Source organism: Xiphias gladius, chromosome 8 (genome assembly GCF_016859285.1).
Source record: "Xiphias gladius isolate SHS-SW01 ecotype Sanya breed wild chromosome 8, ASM1685928v1, whole genome shotgun sequence".
NCBI lineage: Eukaryota > Metazoa > Chordata > Actinopteri > Istiophoriformes > Xiphiidae > Xiphias > Xiphias gladius.
This window is the reverse complement of record NC_053407.1, coordinates 6,468,968-6,490,277: the sequence shown is the minus strand read 5'-3', so window position 1 is coordinate 6,490,277 and position 21,310 is coordinate 6,468,968. Positions and strand designations below refer to the sequence as shown.

At 38.9% G+C, this 21,310-nt stretch overlaps 1 protein-coding gene across 3 annotated transcripts; it reads right to left on the bottom strand.

Annotated features, from left to right (window-relative positions):
* Nucleotides 1-1,634: 1,634 nt before the first annotated feature.
* On the bottom strand, nt 1,635-17,743 carry pskh1 (protein serine kinase H1). 3 transcript variants are annotated; one of them, XM_040133290.1, is made up of 4 exons: nt 17,398-17,743; nt 15,832-16,656; nt 13,155-14,078; nt 1,635-5,473 (listed from the first exon to the last, which is right to left on the bottom strand). In XM_040133290.1, exons 2-4 carry the CDS (start codon nt 15,898-15,900, stop codon nt 5,156-5,158), a joined length of 1,311 nt encoding a protein of 436 aa, XP_039989224.1. In that variant the 5' UTR covers nt 15,901-16,656; nt 17,398-17,743; the 3' UTR covers nt 1,635-5,155. The 3 variants fall into 3 exon arrangements, with proteins under 3 accessions (XP_039989224.1, XP_039989225.1, XP_039989226.1); XM_040133291.1 differs by having other exon boundaries at nt 16,552-16,656; XM_040133292.1 differs by lacking the exon at nt 15,832-16,656.
* Between the last annotated feature and the right edge of the window lie 3,567 nt (nt 17,744-21,310).

The following is a 21,310-nucleotide window of genomic DNA, read 5'->3' as shown; positions in this document are numbered from 1 at the left end:
TCTTCGGCTAACATGCTATCAGACAATTGCCTATAAAGTCATCATAGACTGTATGACACAAAGCAACATTATAATTTACTTTGAGGCATGTTTCTAGCCACCTGACAAAGTCCAATATTCAGACTCCTTTTAGCTGTTTTGATCTCCACTAACTCCTGAGAAAAAATATGTAATTAAATGGCAATGTCTTCCCTCACTGGCTAGTTAGTAGCTAACTTTGTCTGTTAGCCGTTTGGTGCATGGAAGGTAGCATATAGTTGGTTTATCAGAGCTTTTTTGACAAAAATAGCTGTGGCTGGAACTGGGGCTGATGAGTGGGGAAACTGAACCTGCTGTTAAACAAATGAAAAAGACAGCACTGCATATGACCTCTTTCACATTACACAGTCATTTTGTTTGTGTACCAAGTTTTGTTTCAGTCTGGTCTCATAGTAATGTGTACAATTTACATCCTTTCAAGTGCTTTAATTTTTTATCTTAAATTATAGCATCCCCATCAGGGAAAATTACTAATTTATAGTAGTTTTAGTAGTAGTATTAGCAATTTAGTATTAGTAATTTATACAACTACTGCCAAACATTTCTAAGTATTATACTAAATTTGTAGACCAGCTTTATAACATTTCATGGCAAATGTGTACTCAAGTGGAACAAGGTATAAAGATAGGAAACCAACAAACCTTAAAATAAAAGTAATTCAAAAGAATCTGCTAGAACAAGTAGTTCATGTAGTCTTGCTGTGGAATCATTAACTAACACATAAATTCTTGGATCTGTTGGCTCAATCACAAACAAGCCTTCTTCTCTCAAAGAATAGTGTAAACATCCAAATGCAATCTACCAAGTCAGGTTTGGGTGTTTTATTGGCATACAACTCACTGTTTAATTTTTTTTTTTTTTTTTTATAGTTAATGGTAGAAGAATCATAGTGTTATTAATTTTGACACAGTAACAAAAAGATGAACAACTATTTTCAGGTAACAGTGGTGAGTTGGCTACTTCATTTAGGACAGCATTCATATAAAATCACACATATGTATAAAAACACGAAGGGAAAATGTGCTGACATTCTGCTAAAATGCTAATGAACTGATTTGTTTATTCATTGAACATGGTATAAAATATGCACTCAATAATCCTGCAGACTAATTCAACCACTGCAATTCCACTGAGTCCCAATTATTACTTTGTGATTATGATTCTTAAATCTGACATTTCAAAACAGGTTAAAAATATTTATTTCACAAAGACGCTCTACTCTAGAAGAAATCAGTGAACTAACAACCACAATTAAGACTACCTCACTATACTTTATGTTGTAGAAAGTATGACACTTCTAAGTGATACTTGACTCAAAATCTGACCACAGGTATTTTCTCTGTGAAGAATGTAATTAAAGACTTTTTAAATGCACCTCTTCAAGCCTAAATTTGCATTTGATATTAAAAAGACACATTTTTTAAAAGTTTATCTCAAATGTAGACAGAGTAAAAATTTGAGTGTACCGATGTCAGTTCTAACAGTCTTTAAAGATAAGTACTTTACTCCCACCAAGAGGTGAGATATCAGATCAGATGATGGCAGTGGGACAAAGAAAATAAAAAGTTCAGAGTTCATCAAGGAAAATGGAAAGATGACAGAGCATCATGGAACAAACGAAGGCCAAAAGACAAAAAGAAGGAAAAACTGAGGTCAGCTGACATGGCTCAGTTAGGTTTCCAGTATGTGTTAAAAAGTTCACAACAGCAGCACACTTTATGACTCTGGGGCAGATCACAGAAAAATACTCCTATAAAGAAAAAGTGAACCAGGCTGTACATTCTGATTTACTCTAGGAGTCTCCTGAAGGGCCAAATACATAAAAACGCAGTGAACAAGTCTAAAAAACAAAATTCAATTAAACTTTGTACATGAAGTGCTTTGCCAGATAAAAGAAAAACAGGAAAATTAGGCCCATCAATATATATTTGACTTGTGTTTCTTCTGGGCAGAAAAATCTAATGTCATATTTTTTGACCAATTTTGGAATAAAGATAATTAAATTCAAGAAATCTCTGAAAATCATTTGTAATCAATTCCTAACCCAACATGTAGTCACATCTATTGTTCATTTCACTCTGCTCAAACTGTTTAGAAAATTCATAACATTCACGTTACTATAATGCAGCCTTTTACCATTTAAACTGTACCACAATATTACTAAAATTCCTAATCTCGCCTCATCTCAGAATGCTGTTATTATGACAACAGCTCTGAGTACCACTGCAGACCACTGCACATTACCTCATGTAAGGATGCTGACTATCCACACGATAGATAGTGCACTGGTTATGATTCAGACTCAAAAAGGCAGAACTGAGAGAGCTCAGAACAAAAAAAGTATTATTATAAACTCCTATTTCTCCATCTCGATATTGGGGATTCGATCAAGTAGAGTTCTTCTCTAAGCAAGACTTTGGAATTGATTCTGAATTAAGTGCACTTAGAAAATTGATCTTTCCAAACAAACAATCTTATTTTTGTTTGGTTTGGACAGTCTTATGCATAACACTGTATAAATGCATTTGATAGGTTTTGTAAATTATGTTTTCAACATATATGTATTAATGGCCATTTGATTCACCTATGCATGCTCTTCATTATTTTCAGAGTTTTTTTTTCATTTGGATCTCGATTATAGTATTGAAATTTAGGATGATTCAGGCACAACCTCCCTAGCGTAAAGTCACTGTACTATGCAACCAATGAGAGCAGAAGAAAATGAGCTATGCCTGATCCCCAGGCTGTGTAAAACTATTGAAAACCGAAGTCCCCTCTGTTCCTTGGTAGCCTGTTTTCCAAAAGCTTCTAAGTCTTCATGGGTTAATCTTTCTGAAAATCTTTCTGTTCCTGGGGTTTTCCCTTTATATTCTGTGCTACATGGGTATCTACTACCCATTACACAGGCCAGTAAAGTTTTAACACCATGTCATTTTAACTGAGAAAAATTCCAATTTTACAATTACTTTGACAACATGCCAATGGCTGACACAGGTGGGAACAGAGGCTTGGTAGAAAAGATGGCAGGTTTTCAGGATTGGGTTGCACCAACTTTTCTTATATCCATGAATAAATTTCTCATTTAAGTCTTAAATGTTTAGTAACTACTAGATAGTTCCAAACTGGTGATAGGGTTGCACCATTTAAACGAAGACATTAATAATGTGTAAGCCAATTGCTAGGAAAGTAACTAGCATCACAAGTGCTAACATAACTTCCAAAAAAAACAAGAAACAAATTGAAAAAAACAAAACAAAACAAAACCCAGTTTAAGGGCTCAAACAGTACCTTAAACTTAACAAACAATCTTTTGTAAATGTAGGTATACCTTTGTCTTATTTATATATGCATACATTGAGAAAATTATTTCAGGGTTAGTAGTATTCATGCAGTTTTGAGTGGGAAAGGTCTGAATTACTAACCTAATAACACTATTAAGTCACCTAGTCTATTGTTTTGCCACAACATTTTGTAATGAAATGTTATTTTTGTGAAATGTAATTTAAATTCTCCCCAGTTAACACGATTATTAAACAGAATTTAGGGTCAGATTTGTCGATCAGATTCATTAGTCATTAATCATTATTATCCATTTTACTCTTCCATCAAGTGGTTAGTTTTGTCAATTAATTCAGTTGGTTAGCTACGCAACAGTTCCACTTGGAAGTTGGTGGTGGCAAATATTTATTGTGTAGTTTTCTAAATTTCAAATCTTTCCAGTCATTATTAAACAGCATTAAGACGAAGTGTTCAGCCATATGTCAACCATATTAAATTTAACTCTTTCAATCTTAAAACGAATCATGTCATATGTTAGCAAGCTAACATTATTTCTGTCAGTTAACTAGTTAAGTTAGCTAACAGTGCGTTATAGTTACACCTGGCAGTTACTGTGCGTAAATATTTAAGAACAGCTAATCTCTATCTAAGAACTAGTTTGTGCAGTTCAACCCATTTCAATTTAATAATGCGTAAATCTCCACTAAGTATACGCTTACATTATAACTAGGCTATTTTTGAACTTACAACTGACAGCAGTAGCTTTTTATAACTAAGATTTTTGCCTTTACTTCTGCTCTAACAACATGTGCCATTCTCACTGTAACCAAGAAGTAAACTGCAAGACCACTGAACACTCCAAATGGCCACATACCATTATGAAGTCTAATGAATCATTGGAATACTGCTATACAACAGGACAGGGTGATAGCCAATACTTTTTGAGTGAAGTAAAATAAGTGGGAGTAGGGCTGTGTGGCCTATTATCTAATACAAAACATTTAAGATTAAACACTGAGAGGAAACAGCTTCACAATCTTTTGACAGCTTTAGAACAATGATATTAACAGAGCAATAATGGCAAGATTAGATAAGCTTAGAATTGACTAATTAAAATATTCCTTCATTTTGGCCTTCAAGAGTGTGGTTATGTTGCAGTGTTTCCAACACCCATATTTTAAGACAAGGTCTGTACAGTTAGTACAATAATAAATTCACAGCAATTTTCAATTAGGAATGTGTGAGGGGAATTTTGCATCCCCACTTCTAAAAGTCTCCCCTTCTTCCTAGAAACGTCAGTACCCAGAACTCTGTTCAACAGATCCTCATGGAAGGTCATTATCCAGTGACCATTTGAACGGAGACTAATAATCATGTCAACAATAATAAATAAATATGTAGAGACACAGGAACTGAAAGACAAAACAAAAAGAGTGTAAGGCACCATCCTGCCAAAGAAAAGGTTGAAGGAATGGATTAAGAGATGATCTAACCATTGCAGTCCAATACTATACCGGTTTGTCCTTTTGTGTTCTCTTCAGACACAATGCCATATGAATTAACTGATTTCACTGTCTTTCTGGATCAGGGATCATTTTTGGCTTGTTCTATAGTCTAAACTGACAGCAGTTACTTTTAACCTTTTACTTTTGCTTGTAGCCACTGAGTTATTGCCCTCTTTTTTTAAGGCAATGATTTGGGACTTTAAGCCGTTATGGCCTTTAGCACTGGTAGCAATTTAGAATGGTGGTAGTCATTGTAATAGTTCAGTCATTGTAGTGCTGTTTCCCTTTAAGTATAAGGTCCACTAGAGTCATTGGCTGTCACGGTCCCTGTTTCATCCATTGTACTGCTGCTGGTAGCGACGGTTCAGCTCACGCAGCTCCTTCTCTCGCACCCGCCGAGCTTTGTTGGATTTGGTAGAGCGGCTGGACCGCGTGGACTGGGCTGACTTGGTGCTGTGGCAGCGTGAAGAGGCTCGCTTCAGTAGGTTCTGAGATATACAGCGCTGTAGGTTCTTCATGGATGAGGATGCGGCCATGCTGACGATCCAGGGGTGCTTGAGGGCCTGGCCAGCTGTGAGCCGCTCACTGGGGTCCACTGTTAGAATTCGTTCCACAAAGTCTTTTGCCAAGTTGGACACACTGGGCCACGGCTAGAGATGGGAGACAGATGTGAGACAAGACTGTAATTAACAAACTGAGCAAAATGATATTTATACATTTTAGTTGAAAAATGTATAGTCATCAGCAGAGCTCTGTCCATTTGAGACAAAAGGGCAGCAGATCAATATAAAGCTGGCAAGAGACAAAAGGGCAGCAGAGCAATATAAAGCTGACAATGTCCTTTGAGCTTCCAGCTGACGAGACATTTGGTCACTTGAACGTGTGAGGTTTATTCTATACACTGTGTGTTCTTGGTCTTTGGATATTGTCAAACTCAATAATGGGTGTGGGGTAGTGAATTTGATGTGCCTCTAACTGTTTCTTTACATATGTTTTTCTTGAACAGAATGCCAAGTTCCCACAAGATCTTATGTAAAAGAAAATGCTTTTGGAAACTGTTTTTGACTCTTTCTGAGACATGGATTCTATTGAGTATGAGTGAATGGTAGTGAGTCAAACTCTACCGCCTACTTAGACAGGAATTGGGAATATCAACGCTGCACACTCTCACTCACTCTCACTCTCACTCACTCTCACTCACTCTCACTCACTCTCACTCACTCTCACTCACTCTCACTCCCACACACACTTCTATCTTTGTGAGGACATTCATTGACATAATGACATAATGCATTCCCTAGCCCCTTTCCCCTAACCTTAACCATCACAACTAAATGCCTAACCCCACCCCTTACCCTAACACTAACCTAAACCTATTTCTAATCCTAAAACCAATTCTTAACCCTCAAACAGCCCTTTTTAATTTCAAGGACCAGCCAAAATATCCTCACTTTCCCAAAATGTCCTCACTTCCAAGGTCTAAAACTCAAACTGGTCCACAGTACAAGTACACACACACACACACACACACACACACAGACAGTTTGTACATGATGTCCTGCTTCGCAACAGCTGTGCTTTCAGTCTCCCAGTAGACAACTAATCCCCTCTCCTTCACACAGCAGGTAAGTCACCAGTGTTTGCTAAAGATACCAGACGCAGGTCCTGTTCGTACCTGGCATTAACATGTGTCTTGGGTGATCAGATCACAATCTAAAAGCTCTAAGTATGTCAGTTCACACCTGGCATTAGAAAGCATCTCCACATGTCTCGGTGACCACTTGTGATCGGATCTCACCTCCCTGCGCTATATGCAAATAACCATGTACATCAATTCCACTTGAAAAGATGAAGCAGCAATACACTTCCTGTGCCTGGTCTGCCGGAAATTAAAAGAAGAAGAAGTAATCAAAACAATACAGACTTGGTCTATTCATGACGTGTTTCAGGCAAACCAAATGTTTCACGCACTGGTAATAGCTTACGTGATTTGTAAATCTTGTATTTGTTTGTCAATGAGAAAATACATCTGCTTATGCAGAGGATGTATGTCGATTATTCCTTCAATGTGGCGCACATTTGCATATGCACTGTTAAAAGGATATGCAGCCCAGACCAACTCCAAATGTGGTCTGAGCAACTGGATCTCAATGCATCCTCAATACGTCTTGGCTGCATTCACACCTGTACTTAGAGCTGTCCACTTAGAACAGTACTTAGATCAGCTGTCCATTGATCAACTCACCCAAGTAGAATGTTAATGCCAGGTATGAACAGGGCCACATATACAGTATGCACAACCATCGCACAACCATCGCAGAAGAACACAGCATATATTTTTTTTAAATATTATTTGTACGGCATTATTTGATAGCAAAAGTAGAGTTACAGACAGGAAACACGGGTCCCCTGCCAGAATGGAACCAGATATGTTGCAGTAATATAGTATGCGTCTTAACCGCTAGCCCACCAGGTGCCCCAAACAAAGCATACAGTATTATTGGAAAATTACCACTAGCACCAAGAAAGGGCTACACTGCTTGGTAGAGGAAAACTAATTATTATTCCACAAATACTAAATACTTATGCCATAATTTTTGTAAAATATTCGAAAATACTGAAAAATACTCATCACATTTTCTCAGAGCTAAAGATGAGGCCTATATACAATTTACAATGACATACATCAAAAGCAGCAAATCCTCACAATTGAGAAGCTGGGGCTTGCAAATGTTTGGTACTTCATCATCTTCTTTTGATGGACTAATAAAGTAAAGAACTAATCTTTTTTTAAGTTTACAGTGGTCTATTGTGTCTGAAGCATCTAGCCACTTGAGGCCAGTACACATACCTGCAATTTTTATAATATTCCTATGATTGATATTTGGTGACAGTAATGTGTCAAAAAAATAGTAATATACCATTAAGGTAAGGAAAAATAAGACTGCCAGCTAGCAAACAGGCATGTTTGTGATTGAAATTATTTTTAACTCGACATGGTGGGGTTTTCACTACAATAAAAAGAAAGGGTTTTTTCAGAGCGCCATTAGTCGACTGAACATAAAAAGGCATTTAGGTAACACATCAGAATACATGTAACTAGAATTACTGCCTCATGGTTGTATGCCTCCACCAAACAGTGAAGTTGTAGTTTACATCCTTGGTTGTCCAGAATCCTATAATACATGTAGTGAAGAGTTTGAAAGAATTTAAAAGGTATACTATGCAGGACATTTCGGTTGCAGTTTTTAAGCACAACATTCAATGTTCCTCCCCGACTCAACAATTGCACGAGAGGGAGGGAGAGAGGGAGAGAGGGAGAGAGGGAGAGAGAGAGAGAGAGAGCACAGTAGTTGTCAAGCAAGCTGTAGAGTGATTGACGAGAGGAAGGAGCGTTAGTGCGAACAAAGCAGTTAATCAGAGAAATAAAACTTTATTTTCTGATTGTTTCTGGGCAGTTACGTTCTAAAGCACAAATAAACACCCCACACCTCCACAGAACCCTGTGGGAAGGTGCTGCATCGCCAAATTTGTGTGAATGCAGCCGCAGTGCACACTTCTTCCTTTCTGCTTTGGCCTCTCTGCTCTGCGTATGTGTAGCTAAGCCCTGCCCTCGGTCAAACAGACACAGACCTGCAGCTCTTTATACGTCCATCACACAGAACGAGAGCAGAGGAGAGAGACAGTGACAGCGACATAAATTAAGCAAAATAAGAAGAGAATAAGAGTACAGGCAGATGGCAGGGTCTCTGCACAGAAATACACTGCCACAACCTTCTAGTGAGTCACAAGTGACGATTGATAGGGATTGATTTCTTTGAGTCGATAAATTGGTTTTTTTTGTGTTTTTTTTTAGGAAAATCCTACATAGTATACATTTAATAAAAGGTATTAAGTATATTTTCATAATTAGCATATGAATTCACTCAGAATGAGTTATGGCCTGAAGCGTGTTTTGTAATGTCACAGTGAACTTGACCTCTGACCACCAAATTCTAATCAGTTTATCCTTGAGTCCAAGTGGACCAAGTGTGCCAGATGTAATAAAATGCCCTCCAGGCGGTCCTGAGACATTGCATTCATGAGAATGGGACAGACATATGGACATACATACGTACAGACGTATAACCTGAAAACATAGTGCATCTGCACAAAAACTAGGTGGACTGATTTCCAACAGAACAGGAATTATCTGCCAGTGTTTGGATGAACATTTGTTTGTGTGTAACAGATGCTGATCGCAAAGCTAATCAAACAGCTGATTGGCTATTTTTCTCTGTACTAGTCAAAAATGCAAAGTTAGGTAACAGGCAATATTTACTAGCAACTGAACTGAACAAAAACACCAACCAGAGTTTCTTAGGAACCGTCCAGTTTTACTCACAAATTAATATTGGTGATACAGTTTAGCTGTCATGTCATATGGGGCAGCTGTGGTTCAGGTTTTAGAGTGATTCATCCACTAATCTCTGGTTTGATCCCCACTTCCTCCAGTCCACATGTCAAAGTGTCCTTGGGCAACAGACTTAACCCTAAATTGCTCCCAGTGTGCCGACAAGCACCTTGCATGGCAGCTCCATGGCCATCAGTGTTTGTGTGTGTGTGTGTGTGTGTGTGTGTGTGAATGATTGAATGAGAGGCAAAATTGTAAATTGCTTTGTAAACTGCTGATGTAAAAAGGCACCCTATAAATACACTCCACTTAATATCATATATTTCACTGTGCTCTGATTCGAACATAAGTCCCCCACCGCTACCTTCTCCAATTTTGACATTGCTATGGGACATGACAGGTCTCTCTGCTCATCTTGTGATTAGTCAGCTGTAAAAAAGCTTCCTGGTTTTAGGGCATCTTTTTCCTGAGAGGTTGAACTTCTTTCAACCAAGAATAATTACATTTGTATTTCAACATGTTTATTCTTCCTATGTGTACAAGTTAAGGTAATCCACATATATTTTCATTAAATCTCAAATGTTTATTTTGCTAAATGAATAGACTTTTGAATAGAAGTACAAGTGCTGCAAGCTTTCTTTCAAAAATATGGCAAGGATAATGGCCGAAAAAAAAAAAAAACCCCTGGAAAAAACTTTAAATAATTAAAAATTTCCTCAGAAAAATATCAAACCCCCAAACCACCACCAACCCCCAGAACCCAAACAGCACCTGAGCCCTCTGAAAACCTATGGAAAACCCTCACAGGGTGCTATAATAACTATGCTTTTTATAGTATGAAATTGTTCAAAATATGTAATGTGAAAAGGGACGCCAATAGTGACGGACCCACAGAGAATTATCACCGGACTCTACAGTTCCTTTCAGCTCTACCGAGCATTTCAAAGTCTTTCAACTAATGTGTTGGTTTTTCAGCCCACAACTTTACTATTTTGATTCACTTTTACTGCTCTCAATGTTTTCAGCTGCAGCAGGTAACTGTTTTTAGCAAAAAAAAAAAAAACTAAATCTAAATCTACTGTATGCTTCCTGTCTAGCACCAATCAGCAGACAGAGAAAGTTAGCAAATAGCTAGTGAATAAATTGTAGGTATTGTACATTCATTGGTGGAGAGTAAAAACAGAGCCAAAAAGAGAGTTAATATATGACTTATATTCATCAGGTGAACACAAACATGTACACAATATCAACTTAAAAGGTTAAAATATGTCACCGTTGTGTTTACAGCTTGCTTCAACTGCCCTAAAGTGGCCAGAACGACGGGGTTTCTAATAATGTTGTTTCATTAACATCTTTATAATAATGTCTTTGCAATAATACAGCCTACAGATATAGCTTAAATTTTGCCGGAATCTGTAGACTCTCCACTTTCCAGTTCTTATTCTCATTAGATTGTATATCACTCAAAGCTGGAACAGGGAGGAAGACAAGGAAAACCTGACACAAGCGTGATCACTGTGCGTAATTGATGGATTCGTTTGTCTATCAACTTTTTCTGTGAAACTAACTGATGGACACTCAGGATATCACTAAGGACCCACCCAACATCTGAGAAACACTGCAGTCTGGCTTGAAGAACGGAGAGGAAGCTTACGGCTGCCACAGTTGTTGCAGCAGTTTTGCAAAGCAGTGACAAGGTTGTCAGAATTTCAGAGCCTGATTGATTTGATTTCTAAGATGAAGAGGTATACTGCAATAATAGAGATCCATTTGAAGATTGCAAAGTGTATTTATTTTACATAAACTTTGTTTTGCAATATCACAGTTATAGTGAGCTTTGTGCATAAATGTGACCATCTTGGCTAAATGCTGCTTCAATACATAAAATTGATTTGTGTATCAAGAGATATGAACTTTGTTTGACAAAACTGACTATCCATTAGTAAAGGTTTACTCTGTGTGAAAGTTGTTTATTTGTGTAAAAGTAAGCTTAACTTACAAATACTATAGATAAATGGATATGTGTTGGCCATTGAATATTTTATCATACTGTTCACTGCAGATGAGACTTTGTCTTTCATATTATTTTATTTATTTATTTATCTGTGTGTGATTTGATACTGAATGTAAAATTACTGGAAATCTCTGTTCACATGTAGAGTGTAGAGTTCTGAAATGGGAGAGAGTATCCCCACCCCCCACATTTCTCTAAGGTGTGAACAAAAGAGATTTGGAGCGAGAACTTTCTTTCAATTAACTTAGTAGTAATGAACGTCCTAAATTTTTATTTCTTTTACATAGAGGATTCACAGCTGCCAGGGCCTGGTGAACCACATGCAGCACCTCTCCAGCAGCCCCCCATATAAATATGTAAATATTGTAAATGGTGTTTTTTTTTTAATATATAATATTTATTTTAAATAAAGGAAAAACTATTGTAATGCTAATTTTTCATTTACACAAATCCCATGAAGATGATAGTATGAAGTCATTATTCAGTCCCGTTTAATCTCAATCCCTCTAACATTTGGTGAAAGCAGAGTGACAGACAACACTTCTACTAAACAAATGATATTATAAAATATCATTTTAGACATTTGTTTTACATTTATCTACTATGTTATTCATATATTCCACTACTCTTAGTGAACCTAAGACTTTGGTAAATCCATTTTAAACACCAAATCAATTAATACACATGAGCAAAGGTATGTTTTCACAGAAGATTTAAAGAATTTCAACAATCAGACTTACATTTTTCAGCTTTAGGGCCAAATTATCTCTTTACACAGTGCTCTAGGACAAACGGGTGTCCCATTTAAAATAGAGATGAGATTTTTCTGCAAATTTTGATACAGAACACATTATATGCAAGTACATTTAAAAGGTGAATTTAAGAAGATATGTAAAAATCGAGGAAATGCCCTTAGACTTCAGATGGTTAAGGGACATTGCATGTTGCAGTGGCTTGGCTTGTTGTTTGAACTTGGATTTTACATGTCCTTGTGAGCTGCAATGCCAGCTTACAACCTTGCTAAGTCAAGCCATCCTTTTTGCCTTCCCTCCCCTACTTTTCGGACAAAAAATTGTTGGATAATGTTTACAGAAATATTTTTTGGGTCCTAATCTGTACCTGTATTGACAGAGCATAAAGACTGCTCTGTTAATGCTCTCATGTGAAAAAAATGTTAGTTTTTTCAACTTTTATGTGACAACTATATCACCTGTCAGACACTTGAGAAGTTCAAATCTAGACTCATCCCCAGAGTAGAATTACTGACTCACAGGTGTATGCCTCTTGAAGAAATTCCCTCAGACACAAACCTCTGAAGAAATTCCCTCAAAGCATTCCTGAGATACGTTCACGAGAATGGGACGGACAGATGGACAGACAACCTGAAAACAGAATGCCACGGGTTATTCCTCCAGCCACCGCTGTAGCCGATGCGGAGGCAAAACTGAGATGATTTAACTGCTTCCTTTTTTTTTTTTTTTTTTTTTTAAAATCACTCATATTACAAAATCACTCCCCTATTATATTGAGCATCCCAAGGTATGAAACACGGGAGCAGACAAATCAGGATTCTTCACACTAAATACACAGATAGAGCATAAATTTATTTTACATACACAGAGGGAGGGCATGTTGACTTTCAGAGGGCAAATAAATGAGTGTGAATAAGGTGAGGTAAAGGTACATGAGATAGAAATGGACATGAACTGAAAGATGAAGAGTTAAGTGCAAAAGGTTATTTGCTTGAAAAAGTGTGTGTCTTTGTTAAAGCCATGTCACTTCACAAGAAAAGCTGAACTTTGTGTAAATCTGTTGACAAAGCCTCACAGTGTAAGGAATGTAGTCCAAATATGGGTGAAGTCTGCTGGAGTGTGTGTGTGTGTGCGTGAATGAGAGAGAGAGAGAGACAGATCTAATTCCTCACCTCTCCAGAGAAGCTGTACTTCCCCTTGAGGATCTGACGGTAGAGCCTCATGCGATTGTCGTCCTCAAAGGGCATAGTTCCACTCAGCAGGATATACGATATTACCCCTAGCGCCCACATGTCCACTGCGTTTGTATAGGGCTTCCTCACCAGAATCTCAGGCGCAATGTACTCTGGTGTGCCGCAGGTGGTCTTCATCAGACACTCGTCTCCCTTCTTCCGGCTGCTGGCCAAACCAAAGTCAGTGATGATGATCTTGGAATCAGCCCCAGGGTGGTAGTAGAGTAGGTTCTCCGGCTTCAGATCTCGGTGAGTGATCCCTAAAGTGTGAAGATACTTGACACCATCCAGCACCATCTGCAGCACTCGGGTGGCGTCTCGCTCTGTGAAGGAGCCACGAGCAATGATCCTGTCAAAGAGCTCTCCTCCAGTGGCAAGCTCCATCACCATGTAGACACGTTCTGCTGTCTCAAAGACCTCCATCAGCTGGATTATATTGGTATGACGAACGCGTCGGAGAACACACAGCTCTGATTCACACACCTCCCTCCCCTCCCGATAACGGGTCTCGATCATCTTAATAGCGTACGGCTGCCGCGTGCTCTTGTGTTCCACACGTACAACCCGGCTAAAACTCCCTCGCCCTATCAGAGCTTTGATGTCATACTTGGCTGTGACCCGGGGATCAAACTTGGCTCGATATTTTGCCACCTTCTTCCGCTGAGGGTCCGACAGTTCAGATGGGTTCTTTGGTGGCTGGGCGGAAGCGGTGGGGGTGGCAGCATGTGCCTGCGCCAGATATGGGCAGGTGGAGTCAGCCTTGTCCCCACCCCCTCCTCCAGCCCCACCCATCTTGCTTCCAGCGCCATCCCCTCGTATGAAGTGCTTAAAAATATCTGTCTGAGGGGGTTGGGGAGGATCAACCTGAAAAATACATTAACACAGATGGATATTACAAATCAGATTAGAACAATAACAGATGATTAATTTTCCGTGGAAAAAGGAGGAAAAAATAAGACTAACTGACATATGTTAAAATACCGAAATATAGATGCCAACACTGTGTCTACACAGGAGGAGCAGCGTGAGCAGTATCAGCAGAGCATCAGCTGCGGCTCTGGTGCTCCATGTGTGACTATACCAGAGGTGTTCAGGCACAGTATTAAGCTGTGCCACCTGCATTTTGGAAGCACTCAGAGCCCAGTAGGGATGGGAATCAAGAACAAGTTCCAGATGAGAACTGTTTCCAAATTGCCCAAACTATTGGTCTTAATCTAACTGGCTGGTCTGTCCAGGTAGATAAAATCAGTGTTTCAATTTAGGTAAAGCTTACATTAGATTGCCTTATTTCGCTCTTTTTAAAACTAACTAATTCTTGGCTACACACCTGTCGGAGTTGCGTGCCCTGCAGTAACTGTGTGAGGACTAGCGGCTTCTCTGTGCGCAGCTGCCTAGCCAGCATCAGAAGATGCATTTGGGGGACATCTGTAAATTGTAGCTACAGAAAATAACCTGGGTTACATTTTCCCACTCTGAACTGCGGGAAACACTGCGTGGCTTGATTTCAAAAAGAAAAATGACGACTGTGCTTGTTGTAATGCCTGTCATTTCAAGTAAGGGTGGAGACACCAGCAATATGCTGAAACATTATTCTACGCATCATGGTCTTAAATTCCAGGAATGCCATGTATTTGACACTCCATAAATTAGTGCCACCGCTTTAGTTACACAGAGTTTACAACCACACGCTGTGGGTCACATTCACCCAGCCTGTGTAGACAGCTGAATTGATTAAAATGGGACAATATCTGTTCTGTCAGATGCACGTGAGTTGGACGACTGAAAAAACGTGGCAGAAACACTTACTGTGTACACATGCTCTGAGTTTAGACTTAGTGCAGGCCAACCAATACTGGATTTTAAAGGCCAATACTGATATCAATATCTGGGAGTTTTCCAGGAATCTGGAAAAAATCTAAGGGCAAAATATGGCCAATAGTAATTACTTTTACATACACAAATAACATCAACAAATAATCTTGATAAGAATCCCCTAGATTCTTTTTCATTGTAACCAAGATACTTACTGAGCAGGACATTTTATGGACATTTCATCAGTGCTCTGGTGGACAAACTATGTAATTATGACACTTTCTAAATCACCTCAAACTAAGTTTGGCATGAAGTTTCTTGTTACATATCAGCCAACAACAACCAACAACCAAAGCCCAAGTTGACATAATCAAATGTCTTGTGTTGTCTGACCAACAGTACAGGAGCCAAAAACTTGTCAGGGCTAATATTGTAGAAGACTCCTGTATATTCCCACATTAAGGAAACTGAAACCAGAATGTTTTGATGTTTTTACTACAATGTTAAATCAATTATCAAAACAGCAGCCAATTAATTTTCTATTGATCAACTAATTGTTTCATCTCCATTGTTAGGGACTGTAAATTTTCTGATGGGCAAGCAACACATACACTGCACCAATTTTCAGAGAATCTCTAATTCTTCGCAAAACAGAACAAAACAAAACAAAAAAAACAACAAACAAACTATCAAACACTTTGCTGCTATAATCACACTAAATTGTACAAAAAATTTAGAAAAAGTATCTGTGGTGTTACCATTATTATAATTATTAATAGTAGTTACAATACTGTTTTATACTGACCTTTTTGACCAGGTCCAACTGAACATCCCCTGGAGGCTCAGGGAGGACCTTACTGTTCCTGCACCCCATCACATCACCTTGGGCCACTGCCCAGCCAGCCACACAGGCCACCAGGAGCCCTGCCTCATCACCGCAACAGTTGATTCAACACACTCAGGGCATCCAACATCCAGGCTATACCCAGACTGAGACAGAGGGTACATGAATAAAGCTGATTTTACCCACTCAAGTCCCAATGAGCTGGCATCAGCAGTCACAGTTCACTAATTCAACCAATACATCCACTTAAGTCTGGTATAAAAGTCGAAAAGTTCATGAATGCATTTTGGTAAGCACGTTGTGGGTCTCGACACCTCTAGCAAGTTCTTTATCATTGGATATCTTTTTCTAACAATATTCTTTTATAAACCTGCACCGATGGGTCTTGTACACACACAGCAGCACCATTGGTAGCCAGGGGGTACCTCAAGCCCCTTTAAGAAGCTAGCAGAGCCCCATCTCAGATGGTGTAAAATGTTGAATGTTGTGGAGAAAATTGCATGAGCAGAGTTAGAATGAATGCTCACTGCACAAAAATGACTGATCAGGGGAACGGAGGGAGTCTTGTGCCGAAGGCATCGAGCCTCTTTAAAACAAGTTTAAGTGGGGTTGCCTTTAGGAGAAATACAATGTCATCTTCAGGATTCATGCAGAGTTTCCACAGAAAATAAGATCATCAACTATGCTTTGATCCATTGGGAGAAGCTCCAGTGTCAGCAGCGGTCTTGACACAGATAAAGCAGCTCCCCTGGACAATCACAGGCTGGATAACAGCAGATGGAAGCTCTGAAATGCAGAACACACAATGAAATATGAAATTTTAGTGTTCGTGGGTAGGCTCACCAAATACATGGGCACCATGTATGTCTATATGCTGAATGCTGACATGACAGGAGCAGCCTTCTGACATTTAAGATATACACAGATTAGCCATGAGCAACTGACCTAAACAGATTAATCATTTTAGCACTAAAGTTACACACCATTTTTTGTAAAGAAGTTGTGTGATGAGGCCATACTGTGAAACTTTCAGCTAAAATATGGATGATCACACCTATCCAGACATGTTTTGAAATAGCCAAGAAAACAAGAATGCCATTGTAAGAAATAACTGCACTGTCAGAGATGGCCACTTATATTGGAGTATCCAAGTTATAAGTCTGCTTGATATATTTTTTTCGATGTATTTAGTACTAAATATTTATCAACTTACTTTACTTTGTGAGACACCATTACAGCAAATTAACTGTAAAAATCCCTCAAAATATAGTGGAAAGCATTATACATGATAAGAAACCATGACACAGTAAATATATATATATATATATGAAACTTAATGTACAACTGCATTAAAGTTTAGTTAAGATGAAAAAATGGCCAGGCCCTACTCATGTCAAGGTTTTTTTTTTTTACCAAAAACACATTTGACTGTTTTACTCGGCAAAACAGGGTAACATTTGGAAAGTCTATAAACACTTTCACAACTAACCCCGACATTACAAGTGTAAAAGTGACTTTCAATCTCACCTCATAACTTTTCCGAGATAGCGAAGTGTCTAACTGTGTGTGCTAACTAGCTTGCTAGCAGCAGGGCAGGACTCCCAACTTTGCCAAATCCATCCTCCTCACCCCACTCTCACTCAGCTGAGCTCTCCATTTTCACCGCGTAGTTTCCAAACGTTATTCCCGAGGATAAACAAGTAAAGTCCATCACTTCCTTTGTTAGCAACATTTTGTGTCAATTCCAGAGTTTCATAGTTTGTTTTGAAGGTATTTTAAAGTGTGAAGGGACTATACAAAAAATTTAAAGTATTCCAGTCCGTTGCTTTTCTGGACGGTGTTTTTCGACCGGGACCACCTTCCCACAGCCAGAGAGAGGTGAAGAGACATAATGCGGCACAGATTTTCCGGTTTCCATTTTCAAAATAGAACGCGCGTTGAAAAATCTTTACTGCTTTTTCTGGATGGTACAAGCAACGCATAACAAAACGCATTTTAAGAGAAACATGGAGTATGCCAGAAAAAATGCAAATGTGTTTTAGTCAGAATATTCTGAATGCGTTGACACAACTCTTTATTGGATTCTTTGAATTTTTAGCTTGTTTGAGTTGTGATTCCTAAGAAACGTTGTTACAACTTTAGTAAAACCAATGAAAACCATGAAGACAGGTCATAGAGGCCACAGGTTCAGTGTTCCCTAATGGCACAATTTGTTAGCTAGCAAGTTAAAGGGGCACTTCACTAGTTTTACACATGAAGTTCAGTTTACTCATCATAAGGAGTACTATTTAGCCTGTGAAAACATCTTTATAGTGTCTTCTGTGACTCCAGGGCCCAGAAGGCTCCAGTCTCACTGTGTCAAGTGGTTTGTGTTAGTTTACTGACAATATTTTAGGAATATGGAGCCCTTAGGCACAATAAATGACATGATGCCTATTAATGGGCCCTCCTTTATTACTCAATCTTGACAGGGTGTCGCTCTACTTTAAGGACTGTAACTATCAGTTTTGTGCTTGTATGTTGCAAATTTGTAAACAAATGTGTAAAATCAAGTTACCACACAGCAAATCTGGGGCCACATAGTATTCCAGCACAGGGGGAAAAAAAGGACAGGTTACAGGGAGTGGGAGGAAAGGGTTGTCCAGCAGCTCATTTTTTCTTTTGGCTCATGGGCCCCCAGCTTAGATACCATCAAAAATGTATCCTATATGTACTTTTTAGATGATGCATTCCACAGGTTACTGTTGTGTGCATGTAATACATGTATTTATTTTCCTATTACCCAAGTTCCAGGCTCTTATTTTGAAGGTCCAAACTTTTAACTTCCTCTATAAGTCTCTCTGTCTCTGGCTAGCATGACGGAGCTCCTCTTCCACCCAATCTCTCTTGTAGAGACTTGACGACCTCCCTCGGCTTGTTTCGACCCCATTAAGTGCTCGTCGTCACTTCCTGAATACAGAGAGAAGTCCCTCTGACAAAGTGCTGACTTCTCTCTTGGAAAAGTACTAGAGAGTTCTGGGAGGCACGTTTCCAGCTCCTCACAAGTTCAGGTTAGAGCGGTTGCATATAGGATGACTCTTATCTGACCCTTATTTGATATGATCATGCCTCAAGTAACAACACCTGAGGGAATCTGTAATGTTACAGCTTAGTTCTGCACATCTATATACATATATATGAGCGAAAATGAATGATATGGAAATATAACATGAAAATTATAGAGTTTGATTAATAATTTTAGTCCTTATTTATTCCATTATGAGATGGGGTGCTGTTGGGATACTCTCAAGGAGCACTGATTGTCTAAGGAGCATTTGGGGATCAACTATGCCACTTGATTCAGTGCAGACATGCAGATGGATCACTGTTCTGTAATTCTTAATATGGTAAAAATCAACTAAAATTCACCACCAAGCCACTTCACTATGCCTTTGATCTAAAAAAGTATGTATTAAGTATGTGTATATATATGTATATGAATGTTTAGACATTTGTTTCACAATGTAGCCTATGAAATTGCCTATGCTCATACAAATATGCTTTTATTTTGATTATATTTCGAGTGGTCAAAATCTATATTTTGGACCCATTTAAAGATATATGTTTGCAGATGAAGAAAGAACAAAAATGCGTTTCAGCTGAGGTTGCAGCATGAGCAGCACATTTTAGCATTGTAGCATAGTGGTGTTTAAATCTGCTACAGGGCATTTCCACACGGTGTCACTATATACTTAAAAGTTGCTTTCAACGCCATCTCAGACTGTAATGCTGCTTTTTTGACATTTTATAAGGCTGGCTGTTTATTTACATCCAAACACTAATATATCCGTTATACTTGTAAAACAGCCTGGGATGAGTAGCATTTAGTTTCACCTTTCCTGTTCAAGAGCAAAGTAATAACGAATTCATGACCTTGACTTCAGTATTTATGTGATAGTGCACTGGACTCACTATTGACTAACCATGACTTGTACAGTCTGTACAGGACACTGCAGAGTTGTGTAGAGTTGCATTAAAAGTGGAGAATTAGTAAGAGGAAGACAAATGTTCCATAAAGAGAGACAGAGACAGTAAAATTCATCTTATGAGACCAATAATGCTCCTTGAATTGGATTGAGGGAGTGAAAATGAGTGGGAGAAGGGGGTGGGGGCGTCAAAGGAAGAAAATGGATGACAGATGGTGGGTACCAGACAGAAATATAGGGAGAAAGGAAGGGAGGGAGGGAGGAGGGGGTAGAGAGATGAAACAGCAGAGAGTAATCAAAATGGAAAGAGGGAGATACAAAAAGATAGAGGAGGAAAGCAAAGAAAGAGAGTCTCTGAGGGCCATTGCTGCCCATCCAGCCTCTCTGCTCTATCTGCAGTGCAGCTGAGGTCAGGGCCTCTCCGGCTCTGCAACTCGCTGCTACATCGGCATCTGATTGATCACCACTTCGTTGTATTCTGATTAATATGCTTTGTCTGAGCACTTTGCTTCTATTGACACTTGCGTGTATCCCTGTGCATCGCAACCTCTCTTTTTTCCTCTCACACTCTCCAGTTTCCACTTGGGCTGTCCCACTCTCTTTCTCCCCTTTTTGTCACCCCAAAAGGTCAATATCATCTGTTAGATCTATATTTGCTGACTGCTGTATTATTTATCCATAGAGAGGAAGAGGAGATGCTCTATTAAAAGCTCAATTGACTCTGTCTGTGTCTCTGGCTCCGTTAATATTGCCATAATGTTTCTCCCTCATTTGTGTGAGTGCGAGAAAGAAGAGTTTTAAAGTGTTTGTGTGCCAGTTGATGCCATGTGTTTCTGTGTTGGAGGATATTCTATTTTCTGTCCTACCCCCTTCTCTCCCTCATTCTAGCACGGGACTGTCCTAAAGACTCAGGGAGAATGAGAAAAAGACAGAGAGAGACCACTGCTGCATGCCGCCTGTACAATTAGGTGATGGTAAACTCACTATTGGGCTGAACTGTGCATGTTTGAAACACCTGTGGTACTAACCTTCATAGTCCAGCTGATGGCCCATAAGTTACCGCTCCTGCTGTGTCTCATTTTTTGATTGCAGTTGTTTGTGAAGTTTCTCAAACTCACCAGGGAAATATTTCCCCGCTTAACCTACTCAAAGTCCCTGGTGTCCTTAAAACTCAACTTTAAGGTGCCCACAGCTGGAAAGTGCCCAAATAGATATTTTTTTCTTGTTGCAGCTGTCATCAAAACAATACTGTACAGAGACATAGAAAAAGAGAAGCCAACAGACAACAGAAAAGGGTTGATAGAAACAAACAGTGTTAGAGGTATGTGTTGCAATAGGGGAAATAACAGATTAGAAAATGATTGGGCTGTATCAGCTATTCGTGAATCCTTCACTAAGTTTAAAGTAAGTAAATTCCTTCCTAAGTTCTTAGTAACCACTACTTAGTTAAAACCATTAATTTACTAAGTTGGGTT

Excerpts from the sequence above, each read along its gene's own strand:
- pskh1 (XM_040133290.1), bottom strand. The coding sequence starts at position 15,900 with ATGGGGTGCAGGAACAGTAAGGTCCTCCCTGAGCCTCCAGGGGATGTT. Across the intron at positions 14,079-15,831 it reads AGTTGGACCTGGTCAAAAAG|GTTGATCCTCCCCAACCCCC; the intron begins GTCAGTATAAAA and ends TGTATTTTTCAG. Across the intron at positions 5,474-13,154 it reads AGTACAGCTTCTCTGGAGAG|CCGTGGCCCAGTGTGTCCAA; the intron begins GTGAGGAATTAG and ends TCCCATCTCTAG.